At 36.6% G+C, this 26,655-nt stretch overlaps 1 protein-coding gene across 1 annotated transcript in view; it reads left to right on the forward strand.

The window, feature by feature from the left end:
- Ubr1 (ubiquitin protein ligase E3 component n-recognin 1) overlaps positions 1-26,655 on the forward strand; it is a 113,986-nt gene that overhangs the window by 50,796 nt on the left and 36,535 nt on the right. The window contains exons 18-32 of the mRNA XM_051183611.1: positions 855-920; positions 1,141-1,242; positions 3,465-3,528; positions 6,708-6,832; positions 8,441-8,493; positions 9,558-9,660; positions 10,276-10,324; positions 10,684-10,838; positions 13,666-13,765; positions 14,848-14,957; positions 15,752-15,838; positions 17,922-18,103; positions 20,961-21,166; positions 23,122-23,215; positions 24,192-24,341. Of these exons, the coding sequence (XP_051039568.1) occupies positions 855-920; positions 1,141-1,242; positions 3,465-3,528; positions 6,708-6,832; positions 8,441-8,493; positions 9,558-9,660; positions 10,276-10,324; positions 10,684-10,838; positions 13,666-13,765; positions 14,848-14,957; positions 15,752-15,838; positions 17,922-18,103; positions 20,961-21,166; positions 23,122-23,215; positions 24,192-24,341 (1,646 nt within the window). The remainder of the gene's footprint in view (positions 1-854; positions 921-1,140; positions 1,243-3,464; positions 3,529-6,707; positions 6,833-8,440; positions 8,494-9,557; positions 9,661-10,275; positions 10,325-10,683; positions 10,839-13,665; positions 13,766-14,847; positions 14,958-15,751; positions 15,839-17,921; positions 18,104-20,960; positions 21,167-23,121; positions 23,216-24,191; positions 24,342-26,655) is intronic.

Raw genomic sequence — 26,655 nt, forward strand, 5'->3', positions numbered from 1 at the left:
TAGGACTGCTCTTAGTGGAAACTTATAACTCCTGACTTGGGCAGCATTTCTTTGTATTTGTTTTATTCTTCAAAGTTCTGTATAGGCTAGCATTATTAATACCAACTAGACATTATAGCTAAGGAAGAGCCACCTTCTTAACAATCCATAGATAAAAATGCCCAGTAGGTTGTGATGTATTTATGAGACAAACACATATTTACAAGTTAGGGAAAGAATGCAACTAGCACATTTAAAATTACTGGCAGAAAAAACAGATATTCTTGAGTCTATATTTCTTTTAGGTTTTGCAAGGCAAGTTTCCTCCATCAGAAGTTAATTCTGGTGGGTTGACACCTTGAATATTAATTGCTACTTCTGTAATGAACGATAAAGGCTCTCAGCAACAGACCCCAGCTGCAGCAGGACCATGGACCCAGACATGGCCCTTGGCAGCAGCTCAGGCCCATACATCACCGTGTCCCTGGTAACAGCACAGGCCACCCGGATCACTGGCAAGGCTCTCGGACACCAACATAGTCTCAAGTAGCTATCTATACCCTGGGCATCCTCACAGCCCTCGGTGGTAACAGGAGTCACAGACATAACTCAGATCTTGGCTGTTGCTGGGCCACAGACCCAGACATGGCCACTCCTTCCCTCTAGTAGCTGAGGCCCAAATGTTACCATGACCCCAGGTGGCAGCATGGCCCTTGAACACCAAAATGACCACAAATGGCAGCACACACACACACACACACACACACACACACACACACTGGCCCATTGCCATGTAAACAGATGCAATACATGACAAAAGGAGATTTTTGTTTCAAATAAATTCCTTTAGAGTCTGTCTACCATTTCTCTTACAGGTTTTTTATTACCAGGATGTTAAGTGCAGGGAAGAGATGTATGATAAAGATATCATCATGCTTCAGGTACCTGTTTACATTTCTCTCCATTAGATTTTCTTTTCCTTTTTTATTTTTTATTTTTTAAATAAGAGGAATTACTGTCTTTAACTTGAGTTTGTCTCACCATTAACTGAACATGACAGCATAGAACAGCAAATTATTTTGTAATTTTCTGAAGGGTCTATTAGAGACATGTATTCCTCCATTTAATACACAAAAATGTGACACTCAGTTGCTTTCACAGATTGGAGCATCTATGATGGATCCTAACAAGTTCTTGTTACTGGTACTTCAGAGGTATGAACTTGCTGATGCTTTTAACAAGACCGTATCCACAAAAGACCAGGTAAGAAATGGAGATTAGTGTGAATTAATTCCAAAGGAAATATCATTGTCACTGTTTTACTTATATTTTAAAAGCATATTTTTTGTGTACACAGTTTGCTTTTCCTATCTGGATTCTGCATCTACAGATAATCTCATACTAGGGATCAGATTTTTTAGAATTGTGTCTATACTAGTGTGTAAACTTTTCCCTCAAACAGTGATATACAACCACTAATTAGATAACATTTACATTTGTATTAGGTATTATAAGTAATCTAGAAGTGCTTTTAAAGTATGTGACATGATGTGTATAGGTCATACATGGATGGGTACTATATCATTTTATAAGGGACTTGAAAATCCTTGGGTTTTAGTGCCCTGGTTGGGATGTCCTAGATGTCTAGGGACTATGGTGCATCCCATACTCTGGAACAACTATGTCTCCAAACGTGTGCTCATTGAATGCACAGATACACAAACATACATACTTCCTTTTCACTCTAGAAAACTTAGGCTCTATATAGATCAAGAAAGAAAAGAAATGTCATTTAACATACTGCCTTCAGGAAATAAAGTGCCAGGTATTTTGTATTTATTTATTTATTGTAATGTGTACCCCAGGCTGGCCTCAAACTTGCGATTCTCCTGCCTCTTCCTCCTCCACCAAATTCCTACTGGCATGTGCCATCACAACTGGCTTGTTTGTTTTTAAAGCAAAAGCTTTATTGTGCTAGTGCCATTTTATAATTTGTAGCCTGCATTTAACACAATATTAGATAGGATTGTTTTGTTGTAACTGAATAAATTCCAGACCTATATAACTTTTAATGGCTATATAGCAGTTGCATTGCATGCAGAAAGCATTATCTTTTGTCTCATTACTAAATTTTTCCTAGTTTTGATATTGCAAACGTCTGTAACACAAGTATTAAATACTGTCTAATTATTTAAGGTAAATTTTATATGTAAATTTGATTAATAAAGCCACTTTTTTTTCCTTAAGGCTTTTAATAAGTATTAACAGATCGGTGCATTCACATCTCTGATAACATGTTTTTGTTTTTTGTCTTTTCGAGACAGGGTTTCTCTGTAACTTTGGAGCTTGTCCTGGAACTTGGTCTGTAGACCAGGCTGGCCTTGAAATTACAGAGATCCACCTGTTTCTGCCTTCCAAGTGCTGGAATTAAAGGAGTACACCACCACTGCTTGGCTAGCATGGGGTTTTTAATATCACCTCGGTATTATTTTAATCTTTGAAGTACTAGTTCATAAAATAACCCTGGCGTTTTTGTTTTTTGTTTTTTGTTTTTTCAAGACAGGTTTCTCTGTGTACCCTGGCTGTCCTGGAATTTGCTCTAAGACCAGGCTAGCCTTGAACTTAGAGATCTGCCTCTGCCTCCTGAGTGCTAAGATTAAAGCATACCACTATCACCCAGCAACACTGACTATTTTAAATTTATTAAATTCCATTACTTTATTCTTCTAACTTAGAAGTCACCTACAAAGGCCCAAAGAATAAGCTATAGAAAAAATTAATTTTTAGTCATTTACACTTAGTGAAAATAACTGATTTTGTCAGTAGAGCTTATGTCTTACCATACCTAGTGTTAGTATCTAGGCATTTGTACTGGCCTGCCTTTGGAGTTATGTATGATAGGATATGCCCTCAGCTGCTGTCACTATGAGCACCACCTGTACCTATTCACTGTGTTCTCTTTTAAAAGGGCCCTGACCACCTCCCATCCTCTCCTCGCTCTTTCTCTTCCCCTCTCTGTCTGTTCCTCTCTCTCTCTGCTTCTCTTTCCTCTCTTCTCTCTCCCACTTGTCTCCCCCCTCCCCTTTCCCTTTCTTACGATCCTTTTCCCTTAATAAAAAACCCCTCCACTTGAACTATTGTCACGTAGCGTCTTTCTCTCTCAAACTGCTTTTAAAATTACAGCACTTAGGGCATCTGCTTTAAGCCACTTTCTTACTCTCTCTTACTGTTAGAAGTAAGCTAATAATAGAGAAAGGAAAACATTAGAATTTGTTGATTTAGGACAAATAAGGTAGAGATCATGACAATAAAGAATGACATTTTCTAACAGCTGCTATTGAGTGTATGTCAAGTGGGAGCTTTGGCACCTAGTTATTGCTGTGTTCTAAAGAAAATTCTAGACTGGATGGCCATGAGTCAAATCAAGAAATGCAGAATTGATGGAGTTTTGTGTTCTTATGTAACTATTTGTTTTAATTCTATAGGATTTGATTAAACAGTATAATACATTAATAGAAGAAATGCTTCAGGTCCTCATCTATATTGTGGGTAAGATTAAAACAAAAAATTTTTATATCAATTTTTATTTTATGTGAATTGGTGTTTTGCCTGAATATATGTCTGTGTGAGGGTGTCAGATCTTGGAGTTACAGACAGTTGTGAGATGCCATGTGAGTGCTGGGAATTGAACCTGGGTCCTCTGGATGAGAAGCTAGTGCTCCCAACTGCTGAGCCATCTCCCCAGCCCACACAATGTTTTAAAATGAAATTACTTTTTAGAGAATGTTAACAAAATATAATTGATAATTGTCTTCTGTTCCAAATGCTACATAAAATGTCAGAGATTAATGTACCAGTGTGATGAATAGATTTAGAAAGTTCTCTTAAAAAAAAAAAAATGAACCTTGCATATTTTTTTCCTCAGTATTAAGAGATCAAACCCAAGGACTTTCACATGTTAGTCAAGTGCTCTAGCCCCCAAACTACATGCCTAGTAACCTCTTAATTTTTATGCCTGATTTTTAATTGTCGGACTTTGAAAGGTAGAGGTATGTGAACTGACTAGAAACACAGATAATATTTTTTAACTGATTTATTTTACATTCTGACTGCAGTTTCCCTCCCTCCTCTCCTCTAAGTCACCCCACCCTCAATTCTCTCCTCCTTCATTTCTGTTCAGAAAAGAGCAGGCCTTGCATGGACATCAACAAACATGGCATGTCAAGTGGCAGTAAGACTAAGGACGTCCCCTTGTATTAAGGCTGGACAAGGCAGCCCAGTATGAGGAATAGGGTCCCAAAAGCCAAAAGAAGAGTCAAAGACAGTCCCTGCTCCCATTGTTAGGATTCCCTCAAGAAGACCAAGCTATACAACTGCCATAGGTCAGTCCCATGCAGTTCCCTGGTTGCCATTTAAGTCTTTGTTAACTCATATCAGTCTAGGTTATTAATCTACTTATTTATTGACAATGTTTACATGTATACATGAAATTTTAATGTATCCTGGGTCTAAGTTAAATTTTTTTTTATCATGTCATTCTTGCAAATTACTCTGTAAATAGAGAGAGAAAGATGTTTGTGAGCCACCATGTGGGGGGTGCTGGGAACAAAACTTGGCTCCTCTGCAAGAACAGTAAAGGCTTTTAACTAGTGAGCCATCTTTCAAGGCCTTTTTCCAGCTTATAATGGGAAAAATATAAATAAGCAGAAAATATTTGGATTAGAAGTTGGATGAAATCTTGGCCTTGCTTTCAGATATTAAGAAAATGCTATATAATCTTTGAGTTTCATATTCCTATTCCATACAGTGTGAAATGAACCTACTCTAACGTTGCTTCTATGATCCTGTGGGATACCCTTTTGGTAAAATACATATGTATATGAAAATTATAAATTAAATTATAAAATTTACTAATGTGAAAATAAGTTATTAGAAGTAAATCACTTAACATTCTTTGTGGAATGTGTATGATTTATAGAATATCTAAAAGTATCTCTTACAGATGTCATAGGTCTTTGTATGTTACAGTGTTGAAAACTAGTGGTGAACATACAGGACATGAAGGCAAAGTGGAGGGGGATGAAGAAAGGAGACTAGTGGGAAGGAAATGGGATAGGATGGGAGATGGATAAGGTCAGACCACATAATACAGTGAAAAGAAATTGTCCTTATGAAGCCCACTACTATGTTAATGAATGTATGTCAATGAAAATTTCAGTAGGACCAGAGAAGTGGCTCACATTGGTAAAATGCCTACTGTGCAGGCGTGAAGGCCTGAATTCTCCAATATGCATGTAAAAGCTAGGGAGGGAGGCAGCACACACCTGTAATCCCAGCACTGAGGAGAGCAGAACAGGAGGATCCCTAAAGAACAGGTTTGCCAGCAGGTTTGACTGTACCAGTGAGCTCCAGATTCAGTGAGACACCCTATCTTAGAAATAAGGTGAAGAGCACGGCCCCCAATGAAGACCCCTGACATTGATTTCTGGTCTGCACATGTGCACACACACAATTGCATATCACATGCTCACATACTTAAACATTTATATAATATATATATATTTACATAATAAAAAATAGGGGTGCATATGTTCAAATGTTTTTTAAGTCTTGAAACAGTGGGAATTAGATATTTTTGACACTAGCGACTTTACTATAGTTAATTTAGCAATTTCTAATCTCTATTTGTGAGGGAGATTTTGTTTATGTATTTGTAACCTGGGGATGTAACTCAGTGGTAGAGTATGTATGTGCCTAGTATATGTGACCCCTGGGCTTGATATATAATGTTGTTATATCGTATAAACCATTCATTTTATTTTTCGGTTTTCATTTCATTCTTTTTTATGCATTTATCTTTTCTCTGTCTCTCTGCCTGTGTTTATGTGTGCTTATCTGTGTGTCTGAGTGCACAGGCACGTGTGTCTGCGTGTATTTTTACGTATGCTTGTGGAAGACAGATGACATCGTCCCTTAGAGCTGAAATGTTTGTGAGCCACCTGGCTTGTTACTCCAAACTCTAGTCTTTATGTTTGTGCTTTACTATGTATAAAAGCCTTTTGGATTTGTTGTTGTTGTTTTCTTTTTCCTTTTGAGACAAGGTCTTAACTATGTAGCTCTGGTTTATGTGGAACTCATTTTGTAGACCAGGCTTGGCTCCAAGAGATCTGCCTGGCTCTGCCTCCTGCATGCTTGTGTTAAAGATGTGTGCCGACATGCCTGACCTTAACAATTTTTTTTTTTTTACTTAATTTTAATGTAGGAGTGGATATGTGTATGTGCATGTGAGTGTAGGTGCTCTTTTAGTCCAGAGGCACTAGGTCCCATGGAACTGGGTCAGGAGGCAGTTGTGAATGTCCTGATAGAGCCTCTAGGAATAGAACTTGGATCCTCTGCAAGAGAAAAACACACTGGTGCCTACTGAGCCACCTCTCCAACCTATTGGCTTGATTTTAGAAACCTGGCCTTGTTATGTGACCCAGACTAACCCTTTCAGTTTGTGATTCTCCTTCTCAGCTTCCCAGTTTTGGCTTACAGTAAGTTAAAATAAGGGCTGGATTCTGAATGATTTCTCTCTTTCAATAAATAGTTTATTGTTTGATTTGGGGAAAATATTGAAATAATTTTTGTTGTAAACTTAATTTAATGCAGTGCTTAGGTATATCTGTTAGAACAAAATTTAAATAGAAATGAATGAAATTTTCTGTTTTTGTTTTTTATTGTGTTAGGAGAACGTTATGTACCAGGAGTGGGAAATGTTACCAAAGAGGAAGTCATAATGAGAGAGATTACTCACTTGCTTTGCATTGAGCCTATGCCACACAGTGCCATTGCCAGAAACCTACCTGAGAATGTAAGTCTACTTTTCTTTTAAAGAAATTTTTATTTAAATTTTTTATTTTATGTGTAAGGGTGTTTTGCCTGTATGTTTCCAAGTGTACTGCATGCATACCTGGTGTTCCTAGAGGGTGTTGGAGCCCCTGGAACCAGAGCCATGGACAATTGTGAACCAACATATGGGCACTGGGAATTGAACCCGGGACCCCTGTAAGGACTGAGCCATCTCTCTAGCCCCTAAATTTACTTTTCAGTTCCTCTTCTCAAGATTGGAGGAGTTTGGATTTTTATTGTCATTTGGTTTGATTTGGTTTGTTTTCTGTTTTTCTTTTTTTAATTGGAAGTTTTTATCTTACAGTTGCAAGTCAAATTACCTTTCAGTTTGTAGTTTTTAGTTTTAGGGAAATGCTCTTAAATTTTTGTTTACTTTAAAATAAGATTTTGGCAGAGGAAGTCAAAGCAATCTGAAAACCTGAGACTGTTGGAGCCATGTGTTAATGTGGATCTCCTGGGAAGCAGGTCAGAAAACAAAACATAAAGATTTTATTACAGAAAATGGTATGGGGACTAGGAAACACCAGGGGAGCAATTGGAGTATTCTGCAAGCCTGCTTTCTGTGAAAGAAAAAGCAAAGGAAGATGAGTGGAAGCATCCTACCAAAAAAAAAAAAATCTGATCTCATAGAAGAAGCAAGCAGAATATTGGTCACTAGAAACTAAGGGTGTCAGGGAGATCAGATAGAGATTAAATAGTGGGTAGCAAAGTGTAGTTAGGTAGGAAGAGTAATTAGTTCTACTGTTCTGTACTTGACAACCAAGTGATATATTTCAAAATAACTAAAAAGAAAAAGAGAGAGAGTCTAAAGTTTTCTAACACAGAGAACTGAAAAATATTTGAAGACTAGGTAATTCCAGTTACCCTGATTTGATAGTTATACACTGTATACATATATGAAATCGTTGTGATATGTTTCATAAAAATGAACAAGTATTACGTGAAAACAAAGAAGGAAAGGGAAACAAATTAAGCAAGTGGGCAGGCTACACACCGTGGTACATGCCTGTAATCCCAGAATTCTGGAGTTCCAGACCATCTGGAGCTATAGAGCAAGACCCTGTGAGGAAAGTGAGTAGCGATGGAGACAGAAGAAAGAGAAAGAGACAGAGCACGAAAAGCACAAGTCTGGCTGTGCTGTCTTGCCGTGTGTCTCAGAACAAGCTTCTGAAGCCTGGAGGACAGCAGCTGAAGCATGTCATTCTGCTCTCTTAACAGAGCTATGAGTCTTACTATTTTTTCCTCTTCTGAGAATTGAGTATGAACTAGAACAATGATTATTTTATCTAAGTTTTTGTGTGTGTATGTGGGAGTGGAAGTAGATATGTGCACATGCCATGACATGCATGTGGATGTCATGCTGCCTACATGAGCTAACTTGCAAAAGCAGAAATCAGTTACCTACAACATATTGGCACCATATGTAGTTTTAATAAATATTGCAATTAATCTTTTAATTTACTGTGTGTGTAATACTTCAGAGATGACATTTAAAATGTGTTTCAGTTCACAGTAAGAAAGGAAAATTCATTACCTGAAGGTAACAATGACAAAAATGTTGTTCCAACAGGAAAATAATGAAACTGGCTTAGAGAATGTCATAAACAAAGTGGCCACATTTAAGTAAGTGTTTTTAATATTTATGTTTAGTCTGAGAGATAGGCTGCTCCTTGTTTTTATAGTCTGATACTTTGTAGAACATCTGAACTTTTCTGTAGACCTTAGAGGAGCGAGAATACAATGCAGCATAGAGGGATGCCAATGAAGGATGCACTAGACTAACTGATTGTGTTTAATAATGAAATAATTAAATGTGTTTGTTGATAAAATGAGGTTCTTTGGTAAGTAAATGAGAAATTTGTCTAGGTAATTTAGACAGTAAACTAAGACTATCGGATAACTCTTTCCCAATAATTTGAAGCTGTTAATTTATTGCTTTATAAATTTTTATTTTACAGCTAATCTTAGATTTTTCTCTGGAGTTAACCATATTTTATAATCCTTTCACTCTTTGTGGTTTGTAAAGTGAAAATGTTAATTGGATTAATTCTTGACATTTGGAAAATTGATATTAATAGTATGTTTTGAGTTGTGATGGTATTATGTTTAGAATGATGCTACTAGTTTTAAATAACTTATAAAATAGCATGTGGCTTTTTTCTCCAATAGCAGTGGGAAATGATATTTTTTAACTTAAGAATTGGACAGAAACTCAAAGATGCCAAATGTTCATAGCAAATAGGGTATACTCTTTTAGCCTTAGTGCTTTTCCTACTAGATAGAAGATTCCACACTATTGTTATAACAGTTTGTTATTAATGATGTGTCTCTCTAACACTTGAGATTTGACTGTAAGTCTTGTGCCATAGTTAATAGGCACCCAGAGGCTATAAGAGAAGTATGGGAGTCTGAGTAGGACACACTATCAGGTATAGCTAGCAGAAAACAAATTTCCATGATTTGTTTGAATTTTGTAACGATAGAGTACAATGTTACTGTTGTCTGGACTTTGTAGTCAGTGTATGTTTTTTGTATTACAATAACAACTAAATTGATCATTTCTGAGTTACATTTTTTTAGGGATCTTGAATTTTAGATTAGATTTTAGATTTTTACTTTGTTTTCAATATTGTCAAAACAAAAGAAAAGCAAAACCTGCTGTTTATCTCTATTTTCTGTTGCTTTAGGAAACCAGGTGTATCAGGCCATGGAGTTTATGAACTGAAAGATGAATCACTGAAAGACTTCAATACATACTTTTACCATTATTCTAAAACACAGCATAGCAAGGTAGGAAAAATATCCTTTTCAGTAAATATACCTGAAGTCCTGTATGTTTTTCTGAATATACAGAAAAGTAGTTTCATGGTGGCTCTCATTAATAGAGGTGTTAACTTATCCAAGAATTCAGTAATCTAATGTGTAGACAATAGTTAGGTTTCCTTGACTATACCAAAAATGTCCTTTATAGTTGTTACAGGAGAAGATGGTTCAAGGACGAGTCTTCCATTTCAGTCGCATGCTTCACTTGTTTCTTTAGGATCCTTCCTTCCTTACTCCTTCCCTCCCTCCCTTCATCCTCTCCCTCCCTCCCTCCCTCCCTCTCTCCCTCCCTTTCTTTTTCTCTCTCTCTTTTATTTGCTTTTTACAACAGTGACTATTCTGCAGAATATCAGTTCATAGTTTCTGTTGGTCCTAGAAGGATACGTGACCACTTGGTTTAGGTGATGGGTGGTTTTGTTCATCTTTACTGAAGTTGAATAATTTACAAAAACAGGAGAAGGAGAAAGCTGGTTACTACCAGCATTGTCTTGCTTTTATTTGCTGCCATTATGGGATATGGCTCTAGTCTACCCAGGCTTCCTCTCCATGGTGTAATGATAGTTGTTACTTTTTCTTTAATAGGCTGAACATATGCAGAAGAAAAGGAGGAAACAAGAAAATAAAGATGAAGGTAACATTGATATTCTGAACTGACATATTTTGACTTTTCTGTGGGTTGTTTTATTTTGCTTTGTTAATTTGAGGGGGGCAACTAAAGGAAACACAAAGAACTTCTTTGTGTTTACATATTAAGATGTGGCCAACATGAATGACAATGTTTTAAATTGTTTGCAAGTAGAATTTATTTTGAGAGACTAGTATAGCAATTTATATTTCCTTTGACATTGATGTTTTTAAAGCAAAAGAAATCACATGTTATTTTGCATTTAAACTATTAATTTTCATGTTTGCAATTATGTATGCTAAGGTAGTTCAAATAAAAATGTACCCATTTGTCTCTTTTCCCCATTCATTCTGCTTCCCTAACAGCACTGCCACCGCCACCTCCTCCTGAGTTCTGTCCTGCTTTTAGCAAAGTAATCAACCTTCTCGACTGTGACATTATGATGTACATTCTCAGAACCATATTTGAGCGGGCAGTAGACACAGATTCTAATTTGTGGACAGAAGGAATGCTCCAAATGGTATGTTTACCTGCAGTGCTTTTTTTGAGTTCTTGTGAACTCTGAAAAATAATCCCCAGGTTAATGTCAATCAGAACCATATCAGAAACACATGATACTTAGGAATCATTAAAATAGTTTAACTGTGGCCCAAGATTCTCATGTTTTTAGTATCCTTATCCTTGGGAACTATTTATGTTTTAAACACTCCAAAAAAAAAAAAAAAAAAAAAAAAGGATAGGCTAGGGATAGCCAGGAAGTGAGAGTCAGGACTGGGACATCTGAACATGTACAATCCCATTGCTGGGCAGCCAGGGCCAAATTTGTATGTGCCCTGGAGGGTCCAATTTTGCCTGCTCACCACCTGTCTAATCTTTTCTTTCCTTCTGGCCCTTGGATCCTTCTCCAGGTATTCCCCAGCTTTCTCTCCAGGTGGGCCTTCTTATCCTGTCCTTCCCCTGCTCCTGTGAAGTCTCTGGCTTCTGTCATGGTAGGCCTAGAAATGAAACTACAGTTTTAACAGTGGCTGTGCCTTAATCTACTGCTATTGCAGCCAGCAATTGCAACTCCACAGTTACTGGCCTGCTTCTCGAGTAGCTGGCCAGGTCAAAGCCTGACTGGAATCCTGTTCCCACAGGCATCAGCTCTGTCATTGTCACTAAAGGTAGCTTTAACCAAATCTCTATCTTTCTCTTTATAAATAAGACTCAAGATAAAAAAGGCTGGTGTAAAAACCTGCTAGCTCCAAGGGGCTGGGCCACAATCAGCTTTCTGGCATTTCTGAAAGATCAGTGCTTCCACTTCCCAAACCAGAAAAAATTATCCCACTGCAAACCCCACCTTACTACTTCCTGCATCTCTCTAGCTCTCCCAGATGTCCTCTGATAGTCTATGATTACTTTCTGTCAGTTAGTTGCCAATGCAGCCTTCTGACCCAAAGTTAATTTTATTTAATTAACAAATGCAAACTTGGTGCTCACAGAATATCCCACAACAGGTGATGGACACGGAAATGTAGAAGGAAATGAAAGCTCATAAAAAGATGCATAAACAGCACAAGCATGGAAGGCAGGGCCTGGACCCTTCTCTTTTCATGAGTCAATAGCTGTGTTGTGCTAGGGGAAATTAACCTTCCACTCCCTGCCCTTTGCTGTGCTCTTCCCTGCAAAGCTGCTGGGAAGCAGAATCCATTGGTTGATGAGTTCTTCTGGAACATAAGCTATTCCTATGCTGTCTTAGGTTCTATTCTCCAACTGTATTCAAATAAGGCTCTTTCTTCCTTCTCCTGAGTTAAGGAAAAAAGAAGTATGCTCATGTTAGTGATAAGTCCATATCCCATTGCATCATGCATTTTTTTCTTTTCTTTTTCTTTTTAAAATATATTGATTGATTGATTGATTTTATTTCTAGACAGTGTTTTCCTGTGTCACCCTGGCTGTCCTGAAACTCACTTTGTAGACCAGGCTGGCCTCAAACTCAGTGATCTGCCTGCTTCTGCTTCTGTGTCTGCCTCCCGAGTGCTGGGAAAGGCATGCATCACCAAATGCCTGGTACATAATGCTTTTTACAGACATATATTTATTTTGTTTGGTTTGGTTATGGTTGGTGCTGGGGAATGAACCCAGGTCCGTGAATATGCTAGACAAGACCTCTAACACTAAGCTACACTTTCGACTCTTTCTTTTTGTTTATTGGTTTTTGAAACAGGGTCACATACTGTAGCACAGGATAGACTCAAACTCCTTATGCCTAGGCTAGCCTTAAACTTGTGGCAGTCCTCCTGCCTCAGCATCCTTAGGGCTGAAATTATACTTATGAGCCATCATACCTGGCTTCTTGGAACCACTAATTAATAAATTACTTAATCTTGCTCCTTTGTGGTAACTGTAACTATATATTTGTTAAATACCTATTCATTTTTCTCCACCCTCACATTCCCTGTTGGTTATTATTGGTCTGTAGGCTCATGCTCTGTTTGTATCTCAATACTTGTAACACCGATAAATATTTGCAGTACTATATTCAGTATTGGAGATCTTTATTTGAACTCCAGTTAAAATTTTCCTCAGATCTCTCAGTGTCCTACTTAGGAGATAAGAACTATTAATGTTTTCATATCCTGGAAACTATACCAACATAAGTACATAAAGGTCTTTGTCATTCTTGATTGCATGTATATCTCATTATGTAGGTATACTATCATGCATTTAACTTTTCTCTTATTAATAGACATTGGAGTTAGATGTGAGTTTTGTTATAACAAAGAACACTAAGATGAACGTTGTTTATGGATTGTTTGTTTCCTTGCTTGTGATAGGTTCTGTTTATGTTGCTCAGGCTGCTCTTGATTTTGTGGACTCTGGTGATGCTTCTACCTGAGCCTTCTAAGTGCATGAGATTACAGGTGTGCACTACACACAGTTTATAGTGAACATCCTGTACAAATATCTTTGTGATCATAAATGAGTGTATTTGCTATACCAATTCTGAGCACATAGTCTGTTTATTTACATTTTTGACTGATGTTATCACAGAGATTTTTTTTTTTTAAAATGTAAAACTAGTTTATTTTCTCTCTGTCACCAGTGCAATATACCGGTGACTGTTTTCTAACACTTTTGGCAGTGTGGTTTATACTATACTTCAAATCTTTAATCACTTTTTAAGTGATACTTTAAGCCATATCTCCTTAATTTGGGGAATTTTTAATAATATTCATGAATTTTCTTTCTGTTGGCTATTTGTAAGTTTTGTCCATTTTTGTTTATTGTTGTCTTTCTCTTTGGGTTATTTATATTAGTACCTCCAGTTAAAGAAGCCCTTTAGAGACCCTTGTTTCTTCCTTCAGGCATTCCACATACTGGCACTGGGCTTGCTGGAAGAGAAGCAGCAGCTTCAGAAAGCTCCTGAAGAAGAAGTGACGTTCGATTTCTACCATAAGGCTTCAAGTATGCTAAAGCATCATTTCCCAACGAACTTCTAGCTAATTGCCAGCTTGTAATTAAAAGTTTGGACCTTGAACTTTTTTAAATCTGCTGGTCCTTAAAATTTAGAAAGCCCTTAAATGATTTATTTGCCTAGCATATTTATTTTTTAATTAGTATTTTCCAGTATACTGATTCTAAAAATTGCCTACTGCAGTTGTTTTTACTGCATGTGTGGTTGTAGTATGTCAGGAGTGAAGTATGTCTGACCAAAAATATTTCCTTTTTAATCCTGAAGACTAGGATATGTTTAGATTAAAATGCTATCACACTAAGGTAGTTTTGTTCAAAGTGCATTCCTGAAACATTAATTGAAAAACCAACACTTGAAAGCAAAGTAATCACAATTTTTATTTACATTATTTTTGTAGATTAATGAAAATACCACTAACCTTCTTTGTATACAAGTATAACATCTCTCACTCAGTATTTCTGCAGTTGTTCTCATCATGTACTTTGTGTAGACAATGAGCAAAGAAAGGAAATGCAAGAGCAGATTTTTAAGAGTAGTTCTTAAAGTCACACACCTTTGGTCCCAGCACTCGGGAGGTAGAGGCAGGTGGATCTCTTTGAGTTCTAGGCCAGCCTCGACAGACCAAGCTCCAAGACAGCCAGGGCTACAAAGAAAGGGTAGCTCTTAGCACTACAAATGGGAGATGCAGAGAGAGTCTTAAAATGTGTGATTTTTCTCATACTGTTGTTTAATTTAGTACTTAATTTTTCATGTGATTCTTCCTTTAAAAAATTAAACACCAGGCAGTGTTGGTGCACGCCTTTAATCCCAGTACTTGGGAGGCAGAGGCAGGTGAATCATTGAGTTTCAGGCCAGCCTGATCTACAAAGGGAGTTCCAGGACAGCCAGAGTTACACAGAAAAACCCTGCCTGAAGAAACATAAATAAACAAATATACAAATGAGTAAATATTAAGGTAGTAGGAGACTGGCTGACAAACTTCAATTATGTGACTGATAGGCACTAAAAAATATAATTAGGACAAGGTTATGAAGATAATTTTCTTTTAATATACTTTTGTATTTTAAAAAAGGATTGGGAAGTTCAGCCATGAATGCTCAGAATATACAAATGCTTTTGGAAAAACTCAAAGGAATCCCCCAATTAGAAGGCCAGAAGGACATGATAACATGGATACTCCAGGTATATTATGAAAGTAAACTGCTTTAATACAGTTACGTGTTGTTTAATGACAAGAACACATTTTGATAAATGCATCATTAAGTTATTCATCCTTACTTGAGTACCACTTATGTACACTTAAATAGTTTGCTACTTGATGTGGCCTTGATACAGTCAATATACTCACTAAAAAAATACAAGATGTGCCAGGCAGTGGTGGTACACACCTTTGACCCCAGCACTCAGGAGGCAGAGGCAGGAGAATCTGTGTACACTAGCCTGGTGTACAAGAGCTAATTCCAGGACAGCCAGGGATGTTATACAGAGAAACCCTGACTTAAAAAACAAAAAACAACGCCGGGCAGTGGTGGCGCATGCCTTTAGTCCCAGCACTCGGGAGGCAGAGGCAGGTGGTAATGTCAGAGGGATTACCAGAGACTGGTGGTATATTTTCATTCTGAGGACATGAATAAAAATGTTTAAACTGGATTGGTGGTATGCTGTTGTCTAATTCTTGTTATTTAGAAAAGGCTAAGTCAGAGTTAAGAGTTCCCATAAAAATTTACAAACAAGTCTGTGTTGCACCCCCACCCTGCCCCAGACAAACAGCCAGCAGACTTGTTTAACTCAGCTGATGGCTTATTAACCAGCACTATTGTTGTCAGTTAGGGTCACTTTGTAAATTTTGTTTTTATAATACATTTCTAAGTAGCTTACCTAAAAGACACTTAGAGACAAGATGACTGAATCAGGTTAGTGATTTTTGTCTTCCAGGTCAGTCTAACCAAACTTAATATTTCATCTCTTTTTCACAGATGTTCGACACAGTAAAGCGATTAAGAGAAAAATCTTGTTTAGTAGTGGCAACCACTTCAGGTTTGGAGTCCATTAAGAATGATGAGGTAACAGCACTATAACAGTGTTACGTTCATCTCTGTCTTTGAGTAAGGAGTCTCTTTTCTTCTTTAGGAGGAACTAACTGTTGGTGTAAAGTATATGAGCTCTTGTATTCCTATGCTTCTGTACTGAACTTTAACATATACTTGGTAGGATGTATATATTTTACAAAATTAGAGAGAACTTGATGCCCAGTGGAACTCTGTTAGAAATACTCTAGTATATTAATTTTAAAATACTTTCATGTCTAATTAGGATATGTCTCAGCCAATTGCATGTCATAATTTAGTCAGCAGTATTCATCTATTAGGAAGTATAAAGTACATCTTAGATTAAGTGAAATTAGATAATGTGTAGGTCATGATTTTCCATAATTTTGATTCATACTTTGTTAATATTGAATTAATTAGCTAACAATTATTTTTGGTTTTTAATTAATTTATTATTTTTAAAAAAATTTTGAGACAGTATCTCTCTATTTATCCCTGGCTGTTCTGGAATTCTCTGTGTAAACCAGGCTGGCTTCAAACTCATAGAGATCCACCTTCCTCTGCCTTCCAAGTGCTGGAATTAAAGGTATGCACCACCACATCCATCTTAATTATTAGAATATTCTTACTTGAGGTTATTAACTATTTTTCTAAAAGAAAATGCACTGTACTTCAGTTAGTGTATGGTAGAGCATGTGTCTAACATGGGAAAAAGCCCGGGTTAAATCTTCAGGACTTGTAGTAGGTCTCTACTACTATTTTCATCTTCTGGTTTTGATTTTGGTAGGTCATATACACATAGAAATTTATCCATTTCTTCTAGGTTTTCCAGCTTTTTGGTATACTATTTTCAAATTATGCTGTAATAATGTTCTAGATTTTATTGTAGTCTGTTGTATAATACCCTTTCATTCTATTTTGTCTGTGTGTTGTTTATGACACATTGGCTAAGGACTTTTCAGTGTTACTTACTTTTTTTCAAAGAACTATTTTTTAGTTGATCTTATGTATTGTTATATCTCATTAATTTCTTCCCTAATTTTTAAATATCTTCCTATCTCATGGGTTTGGGATTGACTTAGTATTGTTTTTCTAGAGCCTTGAAATACATCATCAGTTTATTTATTTAAGATCTCGCAGGTTTTTTTATTTTATTTCGTTTTGTTTTTTAATATAATAATTTATAGCAATAGACTTTTTTCTTAAGACTGCCTTGACCATGCCCCAAAGGTTCTGGGAGTTTATATTCTCGTTTTCATTTAACTCTAGGAAGTTTGATTTTTCTTCTCTGGTTTTTTTCAATGACCCATTGTTAATTAAAAAATGTATTGTTTAGTTTTCAAGTATTTTTGTAGTTTTTGTAATTTTTCTTATTCCTTTCTACTTCTATTCCATTGTGGTCTGATACAATAAAGAAGTTATTCTGCTGAGCATTGGTGACACATGCCTTTTAATCCCAGCACTTGGGAAGCAGAGGCAGGCAGATCACTGTGAGTTTAAGGCCAGCCTGATCTACAGAGAGAGGTACAAGACAGCCAGGGAGGGATACACAGTGAAGCCCTATCTCAAAACAAAGCAACAACAACAAAACAAACCAAAAAAAGAATTAATATTTTTAATTTTTAATATTTGTTAAGTACTGATTTGTGGCCCATAGTGTGATCAGTTTTGGAGACAGTTCTATATGCCACTTAGAAAGAAGAGTAAATAGTCCCTGTCTGTCAGGTGTATCTGTTTCCATTGGTTGATGGAATGTTGTAGCTCTGAGGGTTTCTTTAGTCATTTTTAGTCTGGAAGACTCTGTGAGAGTTGAATATTAAAGTCCCTTACTATTGCTGTATTAGGACCCATACATTCTTTTATGCCATCTAGTGTTTGTTTTACGAAATTAGGGGCTCTGATATTTGGTTCATAAGTGTTTATAATTTTCAAATATTTTATTAATATGTAGAAACCCCCTTTATCTCTTCTAATTACTTTTTATTTGAAGTCTGCCTTATCAGATATGGTAACTGCTGCATCATATAGGAGCTATTCAATCTGGATATGAATTTTTAACCGGAGCCCTTATCTAATTTCGGTGTCACTTAATATTCAGACTACTCATGATAAAGAAAAAGCAGAAAGGAAGAGAAAAGCTGAAGCTGCTAGGCTACATCGCCAGAAGATCATGGCCCAGATGTCTGCCTTACAGAAAAACTTCATTGAAACTCACAAACTCATGTATGACAATGCATCAGAGATGCCAGGGAAAGAGGACTCCACTATGGAGGAAGAAAGGTAAAACAAAACAAACCTTTTCTGAAATCATGTTTCCCAAAGGTATTAAAGTGGGAACAGTGAAAATAGAAACAAATCCATTATTTTCTACATATTGGCATTATTAGGTACACATTTATGTATCACTTCATATACTCCACATTGTTTTTATAAACTTTTTTTTGAGATTTGTTTTTATTTTATGTGTATGGGTGTTTTGTTTGCATGTATGTCTGTGTACCATGTGTGTGCCTGATATCAACAGAAGCCAGAGAGGGGCCCAGCTTCTCTGTAACTAGAATTGTAGATGGTTGTAAATTGTCATATTGGGGCTGGGAATTGAACCAGGGTCCTCTGAAAGAGCAGCCAGTGGTTTTTTACTGCTGAGCCGTCTCTCCAGCCCCCATATATTTAGTTCTATAGTTGTGTGTGTGTGTGTGTGTGTGTGTGTGTATGTATATATATATATTTTTTTTAATGTTAGTACATGTAGATTTTACATCATTCTTTTTCTTTGAATTTCAAGTTTTTAAATATATTCATTTTTACTGCATATTTAAGGTGCACAACATGTTTTTGTTTGTTTGCTTTGTTTTGTTTTTTATTGTGTGTGCATTTAGAGGTCAGAGAACAACTTGTAGGAGCCATTTTACTTCTTGAATTATTGGGTCCCAAAGATGAACTCAGGTCATCAGGCTTGGTGGCAAGCGCTTTTCCTTCCTAGCCATCTTGCTAGCCATGATGTTTTCATATACGTATAAATACTGAAATAATTAGTTCATCAAGCATCTGCTTTGTGTAGCAGCAAGCTTTTTCTTTGGGTTGTGAGCTCACAAATAAGGATATGGAAACTTATTAATTATGAGAGTTTGGCCTTAGCTTAGGCTTGTTCCACTAGCTCTCATAATTTAAATTAACCCATATTTTAAAATCTGTGTTTTTTTAATGGTCTCAGTTGCCTTTACTCTATACTGCCTATTCTGCTTCCTCCATGTCTGGCTGGCGATTCCTCCTTTTTTCTTCCTTGAGACCTCTGTCCCCAGAAGTCCCGCCTAACCTTGTCTGCCTAGCTATTGGCCATTTGGCTCTTCATTAAACTTGTCACAGTGACACATCTTCATGATGTAAAGGAATATTCCACAAAAACTTTGTTAGTTATTGTTTTTGGTAGGAGGACCTAAAACAGCTGTAGTCCTTATATTCTCCATAAAATCTGTAGGTTTGTTTCTTCTGCACACCTGTGAATACGTGCCCTTTTACTTACATCCCTCATTCCTTTTCTTAACCAATCATTGACAATTTCATACATACATGTCATTCATCCTGATCATATGTGTCCTTCCTGCCTCCTTTATTCTTCTTTTACTCTTCCTGAATGTACAGTCTACTATGGTTTGGATTTATAGTGTTTTATCTGATTGGTGGGGTTTAAGAAGCTTCCTATTTCCCCTTACTAGTTTGTCAGAGAATTCTCCTTCCATAGTTGTGCCAGTAGTTCTCCCAAGGCAGAATTTAACTAATTTTAAGTTTTAACTTAATTAACGTACTTATTTTTGAGATAGGGTCTCACTATGTAGTCTTGGCTGTCCTAGAACTTATTCTGTAGAGCAGACAGATCTCTCACTCACAGAGATCCACCTGCTTCTGCCTCTTGAGCCCTGAAACTAAACCACTACGCCTGGTTAGGTTGAAATTTTACCACACTAGGTTAAAATTTTAGCAGATACGTCACATTGTCTTTCCAAGTGTCAGTTTCTACTCCTACTAGGGTATGAACATGTTCCATTCTCACCAAATTAAAACGTAGCAGAGTGCTGGCTTAGCATACCCGAGGTTCAACCCCTAGGACTGTAAACTGAAAAGTAAACATTTGCTGGTTGTTAGTGCAAGGATGAAGTCTCATAAAGTTGTTTACTGACTTTTTACCTTTTGCCTTCTGCCACATGCCTATTATCCTTTGCCTGTTTCTGTGGAGGCCTTTACTCCTTGTCCTCCTGATTATAATCTTTAACATCATTTCCCACATTGTGTCCTTCTTTCTTTAACCTTATAAAGGTTTGCTATAAAGCAGTTCTCAGTGAAGCTGGTGCATGCCTATAATCAACGTTTGGAAGGCAGAGGCAGGGCTGCCACACATGTAAGGCCCGTCAGAGTGAGTTTCATATCAGTATGGACTACATTGTGAAACCCTATGAAATTCTCTCAACAAACAAACAACTTCAAAAGCAAAAGACATTTTCAGTGTTGATGAAGGCAGATTTCTCAATCTCTTAATTTTTAATTTTTTGTCTTAATTCCTTTCTCTATTTACTATTTTAATTATAGTAATATAATATAGACTATGTTTTCATTTTGAAAATCAAATGGTAGAGGCTCACAACCATCTATAATGAGATCTGGTGCCTTCTTCTGGCCTGCAGGAGGAATAGTATGAGCATACATAGTAAACCCTTAAAAATAAAAAACTAAATAAATAGAAAACAAACTAGGAAGAAATAAACAGGATTAATAGTGGTTACATTGTCAATACAATGCTTTTTATTTCTTCTTAATACTTTTCTATATTTTACAGAATTTCTTTAATATGCACACTATATATATTTATTATTAAGAAAATAAATGGCCCCAATTTTGTTGATATAGTAAATAAAATAGAATCATGACATACATACTACTCTGTGATGTATTTCTTTGTTTACTTTAGAACAAACTGAATTTTCTAGTTACAAAATTAACTGCTTAAAGCCAGAAAATTCAGGGTGGATTTTTAAAAGTAATATTGCTAAATATAATTTTTATTTGTTTACTTAAAATCTACCATAGTGTGAAGACAATAGCCAAAACATATGTCCTCATTTCTGGTTGTTTCTTTTGGTAGCACTCCAGCAGTCAGTGACTCCTCTAGAATTGCTCTGGGTCCTAAACGGGGCCCAGCTCTTACTGAAAAGGAGGTGCTGACATGCATCCTCTGCCAAGAAGAACAAGAGGTGAAGCTAGAGAACAATGCCATGGTATTGTCAGCCTGCGTCCAGAAATCCACTGCCTTAACCCAGCACAGGGGCAAACCCATAGACCTCTCAGGGGGTATGTATTGCTTACTTAATCTACTTTCATCGATTTCCTTTCCTGCCTAATTCTATGTAATTAGAATTACAATAAATGCTGAAAGAGTTTTAGCAGTGAGGATATATATAAGTCCTGTTTGGTTATTCATATGTGAAATAGATTAGGTTATTAACTTGCCATGTTGGCTACTTGGCGTTTTTATTAGTTTTGAGTTTTGTTAGTTCTTGGTCACATTGCTCGATCCATTTATTTTCGGCTGAACCATTTGAAAGTAGATTGCAGGCCTCATAACACTTTATCTCTAGGTATTTCTGAATCCATTTCCCAAACTGAGAGTCTTATATACTTATCATACCATTATTGTATTTAAGGGAGGGATATCATATATTTAAAATCTTTATTTCTATATATGTTCTCAATGTCTTCAGTTGGGAAGCATTTTTTTGTTTTGTTTTTTGTTTTGTTTTCCTTCTTGAGATAGGGTTTCTCTGTTGCTTATACCAGGCTGGTTTCAAACTCACAGAGATCCCTTGTCTGCCTCCTGAATGGTGGGATTAAAGGCATTCGCCACCACCTGGCTGGGAAGGCATATTTTTTTAACCAGAGATCTAAACATATTTCTCTCTAACCATATTTGATGAAGTTCCTTTTAGTTGGGCATGGTGGCTCATGCTCGTAATCCTAGCACCTGGGAAACTAAGGCAGGAAGATTGCCATTATTAGATGTAGGTTAAGCCTGGCCTTCATAGTGCGTTCAAGGCCAGTCTAAGCTACACGTGAGACAGTGTCTCAAAAACAAAGCAAAATAAAAGTTTATTTTAGTTTTAATGTAAACTATTTCCTTGTCCCCTTTTTCATAATAATAGCTTTTGTTGAAAGCAGGCTTATCCAATGTCTCACATTGTGAATTTATCTCTTTGCCTCATGATTAGAATGCTGGGCATTTGGTGGCTCACTCCTGAACTTCCCCAGCACTCAGGAGGCAGAGGCAGATGGATCTCTGTGAGTTTGAGGCCAGCCTTCTACAAAGCTACACAGAGACACCGTGACTCAAAAAAGAAAAAACAAAAATAAACAAAAAAACATTTACTTCATAACATTTTAATTAGGTAACACGTCAAGTTTATCATAAGTTATTTGCTTTATTTTTTAAATTCCCTTGAAGTAATGATAATGATAATAAACTAACATTTGTTAATATTTAACATGTTCCAGTCACTGATTAAATCATGTGTATATTTGCTAATTCAATCCTCTCAGCAACCTTGTGCATTAGATACTGTTTTATTTATAAATGAGGGAACTTAGGCACAAAGGTGTTAGCTGGTCTCAGGCCATGATGCAATGATATCATAATTTGAAGTCCATGCTCTGTTTTCTTTCTCCTCTTAATATTGTCATTTATATTAGCTAGAGAGATGGCTCAGCAGTTAAGAGCACTTGGCTGCTCTTACAAAAGACCTGGGTTCTCCATGGTGACTCACAACTGTCTACAGCTTTAGTTTCCAAGGATCTAATACCCTCTTCTGGCCTCCTTAGGAAGCAGGCATACTCATGGCGCGCACACACACACACACACACACACACACATAGGCAAACACTCTAAAAAAATAAATCTTCTTTATAAGTTGTTATTTATTCAAATTATTATTTCAAATTACAAATGTAAATTTCTTCTTGAGCCATAGAAAAGTACTTCAACCACCAATATAATGCAGCTTGATACTACTGTTCAGAATTACAGTGTAAATGAACATAGAGTCATTTAGTCCATACAAATTCCATACTGCTTTCCACCTTTTTTCTTAGTATTAGGAAGATGTATTCTGCTGTCATTGTTATACTTGGGCATTCTTAAGAAATAAACTTTATGATTAGAATTTTAGATTTGATCACTCTTTTCTTCACTCCTACCTCCTTAACACTCTAGAAAGCATAAGTACATGCCTCTCATTCATGTCTTTTTGAACCAGAAACCCTGGACCCTCTTTTCATGGATCCAGACCTGGCACATGGAACTTACACAGGAAGCTGTGGTCATGTAATGCATGCAGTGTGCTGGCAGAAGTAAGTGTCCCTCTGACATGTTCTTGAAAGACACTAGGAACATTGATATTCACTACAAGCCACAAACAGGCATGTTTTATCATGTCTTCTTTCTGTTTTTCTTACTGGAATAATTAAAGCAGTTTTAATTACTAATCCTTTTTGCATGGTACTAATTATATTTTTATTTATTGTAAGCCTTAGAAATTGATGTATATAGTTCACAGTTTAGTATTTTCAGGGGTTAGGAGTATAGCGTGGTAATAGCATGCACTTAACATGCACAGTGTGTGGCACTGGCTCAGTTTCTAGCATTGAAAATGCATTTGCTTCCCATGAATTAAATATTATTAACACTGTTTGCCACTAGTCATGCAAGAGAAGCAGTAATATTTATTTTAAAATTACCAAAATTTAGGTTAAGGTGGTGTGCACGCCTTCAGTCCCAGCACTGGGGAGGCAGAAGCAATGAACTCTTGAGTTCAAGGTCAGCCTGACCTACAGAGCCAGTTTTAGGGCAGCCAGAGCTACAAAGAGAAGCCATGTATCTTTGCAATATGACAAATTCTGGTTTTATCTTGAGAAAAGATAAAAATTTAAAAATGTAATTTCTGATTTGTGTGTGTGTGTGTGTGTGTGTGTGTGTGTGTGTGTGTGTGTGTGTGTGTAGTTTACTCATTTGTCATCTGATTAAAAACATAATTTTCCATTGAAAGCCCTCAGTGCCATAGGTGACCATTGGAAGCCTCCACTGGATGTTAAGGCAGGGGTCAAGTTAAATTCAGCAAAGTATTCAAATTTGTATCTGCTGTAATGCGTTTTCTAGTTTATCCATACCCCAAGTGGAATTCTGTTTCTTCTAGAATTATAGTACATATTTTTGCATATAAATTCTAAAGATACTTATTAAGTCCGAAATTCTAGCCCTTTGTATTTAGGGTACACAAAGCCACGTGAGTTGTTCTAAATGGACCTACCTGCATCTCAAATTTTGTAGGTATTTTGAAGCTGTACAGCTAAGCTCTCAGCAGCGCATTCATGTTGACTTGTTTGACTTGGAAAGCGGAGAGTACCTGTGCCCACTCTGCAAGTCTCTGTGCAACACTGTCATCCCCATCATTCCTGTGCAGCCTCAGAAGATCAACAGGTGCGTGCAGTTTAACCTTATTTCAGGTACTTGTCTCACATTGTCCTTAACTTTTTTTTTTTTTTTTTTTTTTTTTTTTTGTCTTTTTGAGACAGAGTAGCCCTAGCTGTCCTGGAGCTCTAGCTCTTGTAAACCAGGATGGCCTCAAATTCACAGAGATCCTCCTGCCTCTGCCTCCCTAGTGCTGGGATTAAAGGCATGCACCACCACCGACCAGCTTTTGTCCTTAACTTTTAACTTGCTTTTTTGCCAGATTACTGGCTTCCTTTGTCTTACAGTGATTAATATGATTCTCATTCCATAGCTTGCATTGTGCTTTCAAATGAGATTAAAAGATGTCGAAGAGAACTAGGATGTTCATTTACTTAAAGTAGCGTGTTATTCATTTGTCTTCTACCCACCATTAAAGCAGTGAAACTCCAAAGATACAAGTTCTATTTGAGATCTGAACAAAAAGTTAATGATAAAAATAAATAAAAGTAGTACATTGATCATATCTTTAAATAATGTGTGAGCATTTAAAATTTGAAAGTTTATATTCTTACAGTCGTAAACACAATTTATCAGACAAACTAGTTTTTAATAATTATTAGAACATGTCATTATATATTTCCAAATTTGTACTGTTCTACTGATGATAACAAAATTATTGTCTTAGGTAGGTGTGGTGGTATTCACCTTTAATGCCAGGATACTGAGGCAAGAAGATCTCTTGAGTTTGAGGCCAGCCTAGTGTATGTAGCCTAACAAGTTACAGCCTAACAAAGGCTAGATAGATAGTGAGACCCTGTCTCAGAACAAACCAAGTTATTCTTAAATTATTTCAAAATCAGTAAATTTGTAATGATAATTCTGTTCCTCCAGTGAAATGGTTGTATTACCATTCAGTGTTGGGTACCTCCCTAGCATGTGTGAGGCACCACAGAACAGCAGCATGAGTTTATTATGTCTTTCACAGCAAAGGTATATGAGAGTGGTATGTTTAGCAAACAGAGTCAACAAGTAATCTCTTTACCTCTATCTACTATTCTAAGTCATTGGAAAACCCAGCTTGGAATTTTTCTTATTCATCATATTTGGACATGTAATGTCACCCTATGGGAACAAGGAAGTGTCAGAAAGATTTGCACTTCATTTATTGAATAATTGATACACTTTAGACAATGTACCCTGCAGTTGCCATGCCTTATTTTAAGTCTCCCAGTAATGTGCTGAAGTAGATGCTGTCATTTCCATTCAAACATGTAGAATTGGGTAGAGACTATGAGTGGCTTTTGCTGATTCCAAAAGAGATTCATTGAAACAAGGCTTTGCTGTGCAGTCTAGGCTATCTTGAGCTCATGAATCTCTTACCTCAGCTTCCTGAGTGCTGAGATTAAAGGCATATATCACCACATCCAGCCTCTTTCAGCTTCTTGTTCACTTACATAAGCTTTATATCAGGGTAATTCCTCCAAGTAAATACATACCTAATTGCTCTCTAAATTTTTAAAGGAATGCTCAGCAACTGACTTCCTCCACTTTCTTAACTAAGCTTTATATATATGATTTGTTTCTATTTTCAGAATATATATATATATGTATGTATGTGCATACGTACATACGTACATACGTACATACATACATACATACATACATCTCAATCACCTGGAACTGGTGTTACAGGCAGTTGTGAACTGTGGATACCAAGAACTACACTTAGGTCCTCTGTAAGAACAGTATGTGCTCTTAACTGATGAACCATCTCTCTAGCCCCCAAACTAATGTTTTGATATAAAACATTATACAATAAATTTATCAAAAACTGTAAAACTGGTCTGGGAAGATGCTTCAGTTGCTTACTGTGCAAGTAGCAGGATGTGAGTTCAAAATCTCTAGAACTCATGTTAAAAGCTAGTCTTTTTTAGCACTTGTCTGTCACCCCAGCCTTCTATGAGGAGACGGGGGCTGGTGTAGGAGAAACTTTGGAAGTCTATGGGCCAGCTAAGCAAGTCCAGTGTGTGCACCAGCAAGCAACAAAGAGATTATCCCAAACAAATTAGTAGCAAGAACCAATAGTGAAGGTTGTCTTCTAATGTCTTTATGTGTACTGTGGCATGTACACACCTACATTTACACGCATGAAAACTTACATATACATACACATCATGTCCACACGTTTTTTTTTTTTCTTCTAAAACTCATGTTAGTTTTTCTTTTAAAAGTCATGACTAGTCATAGTGCACTTTCACTTTTGAGATCTCAAAAGATTTCTTAGGTCAGATTTGGCACATTTTTTTTTATATATTCCTTCAAGACTACCCTTTCAGAGGCT

Source organism: Phodopus roborovskii, unplaced genomic scaffold (genome assembly GCF_943737965.1).
Source record: "Phodopus roborovskii unplaced genomic scaffold, PHOROB, whole genome shotgun sequence".
Taxonomy (NCBI): domain Eukaryota; kingdom Metazoa; phylum Chordata; class Mammalia; order Rodentia; family Cricetidae; genus Phodopus; species Phodopus roborovskii.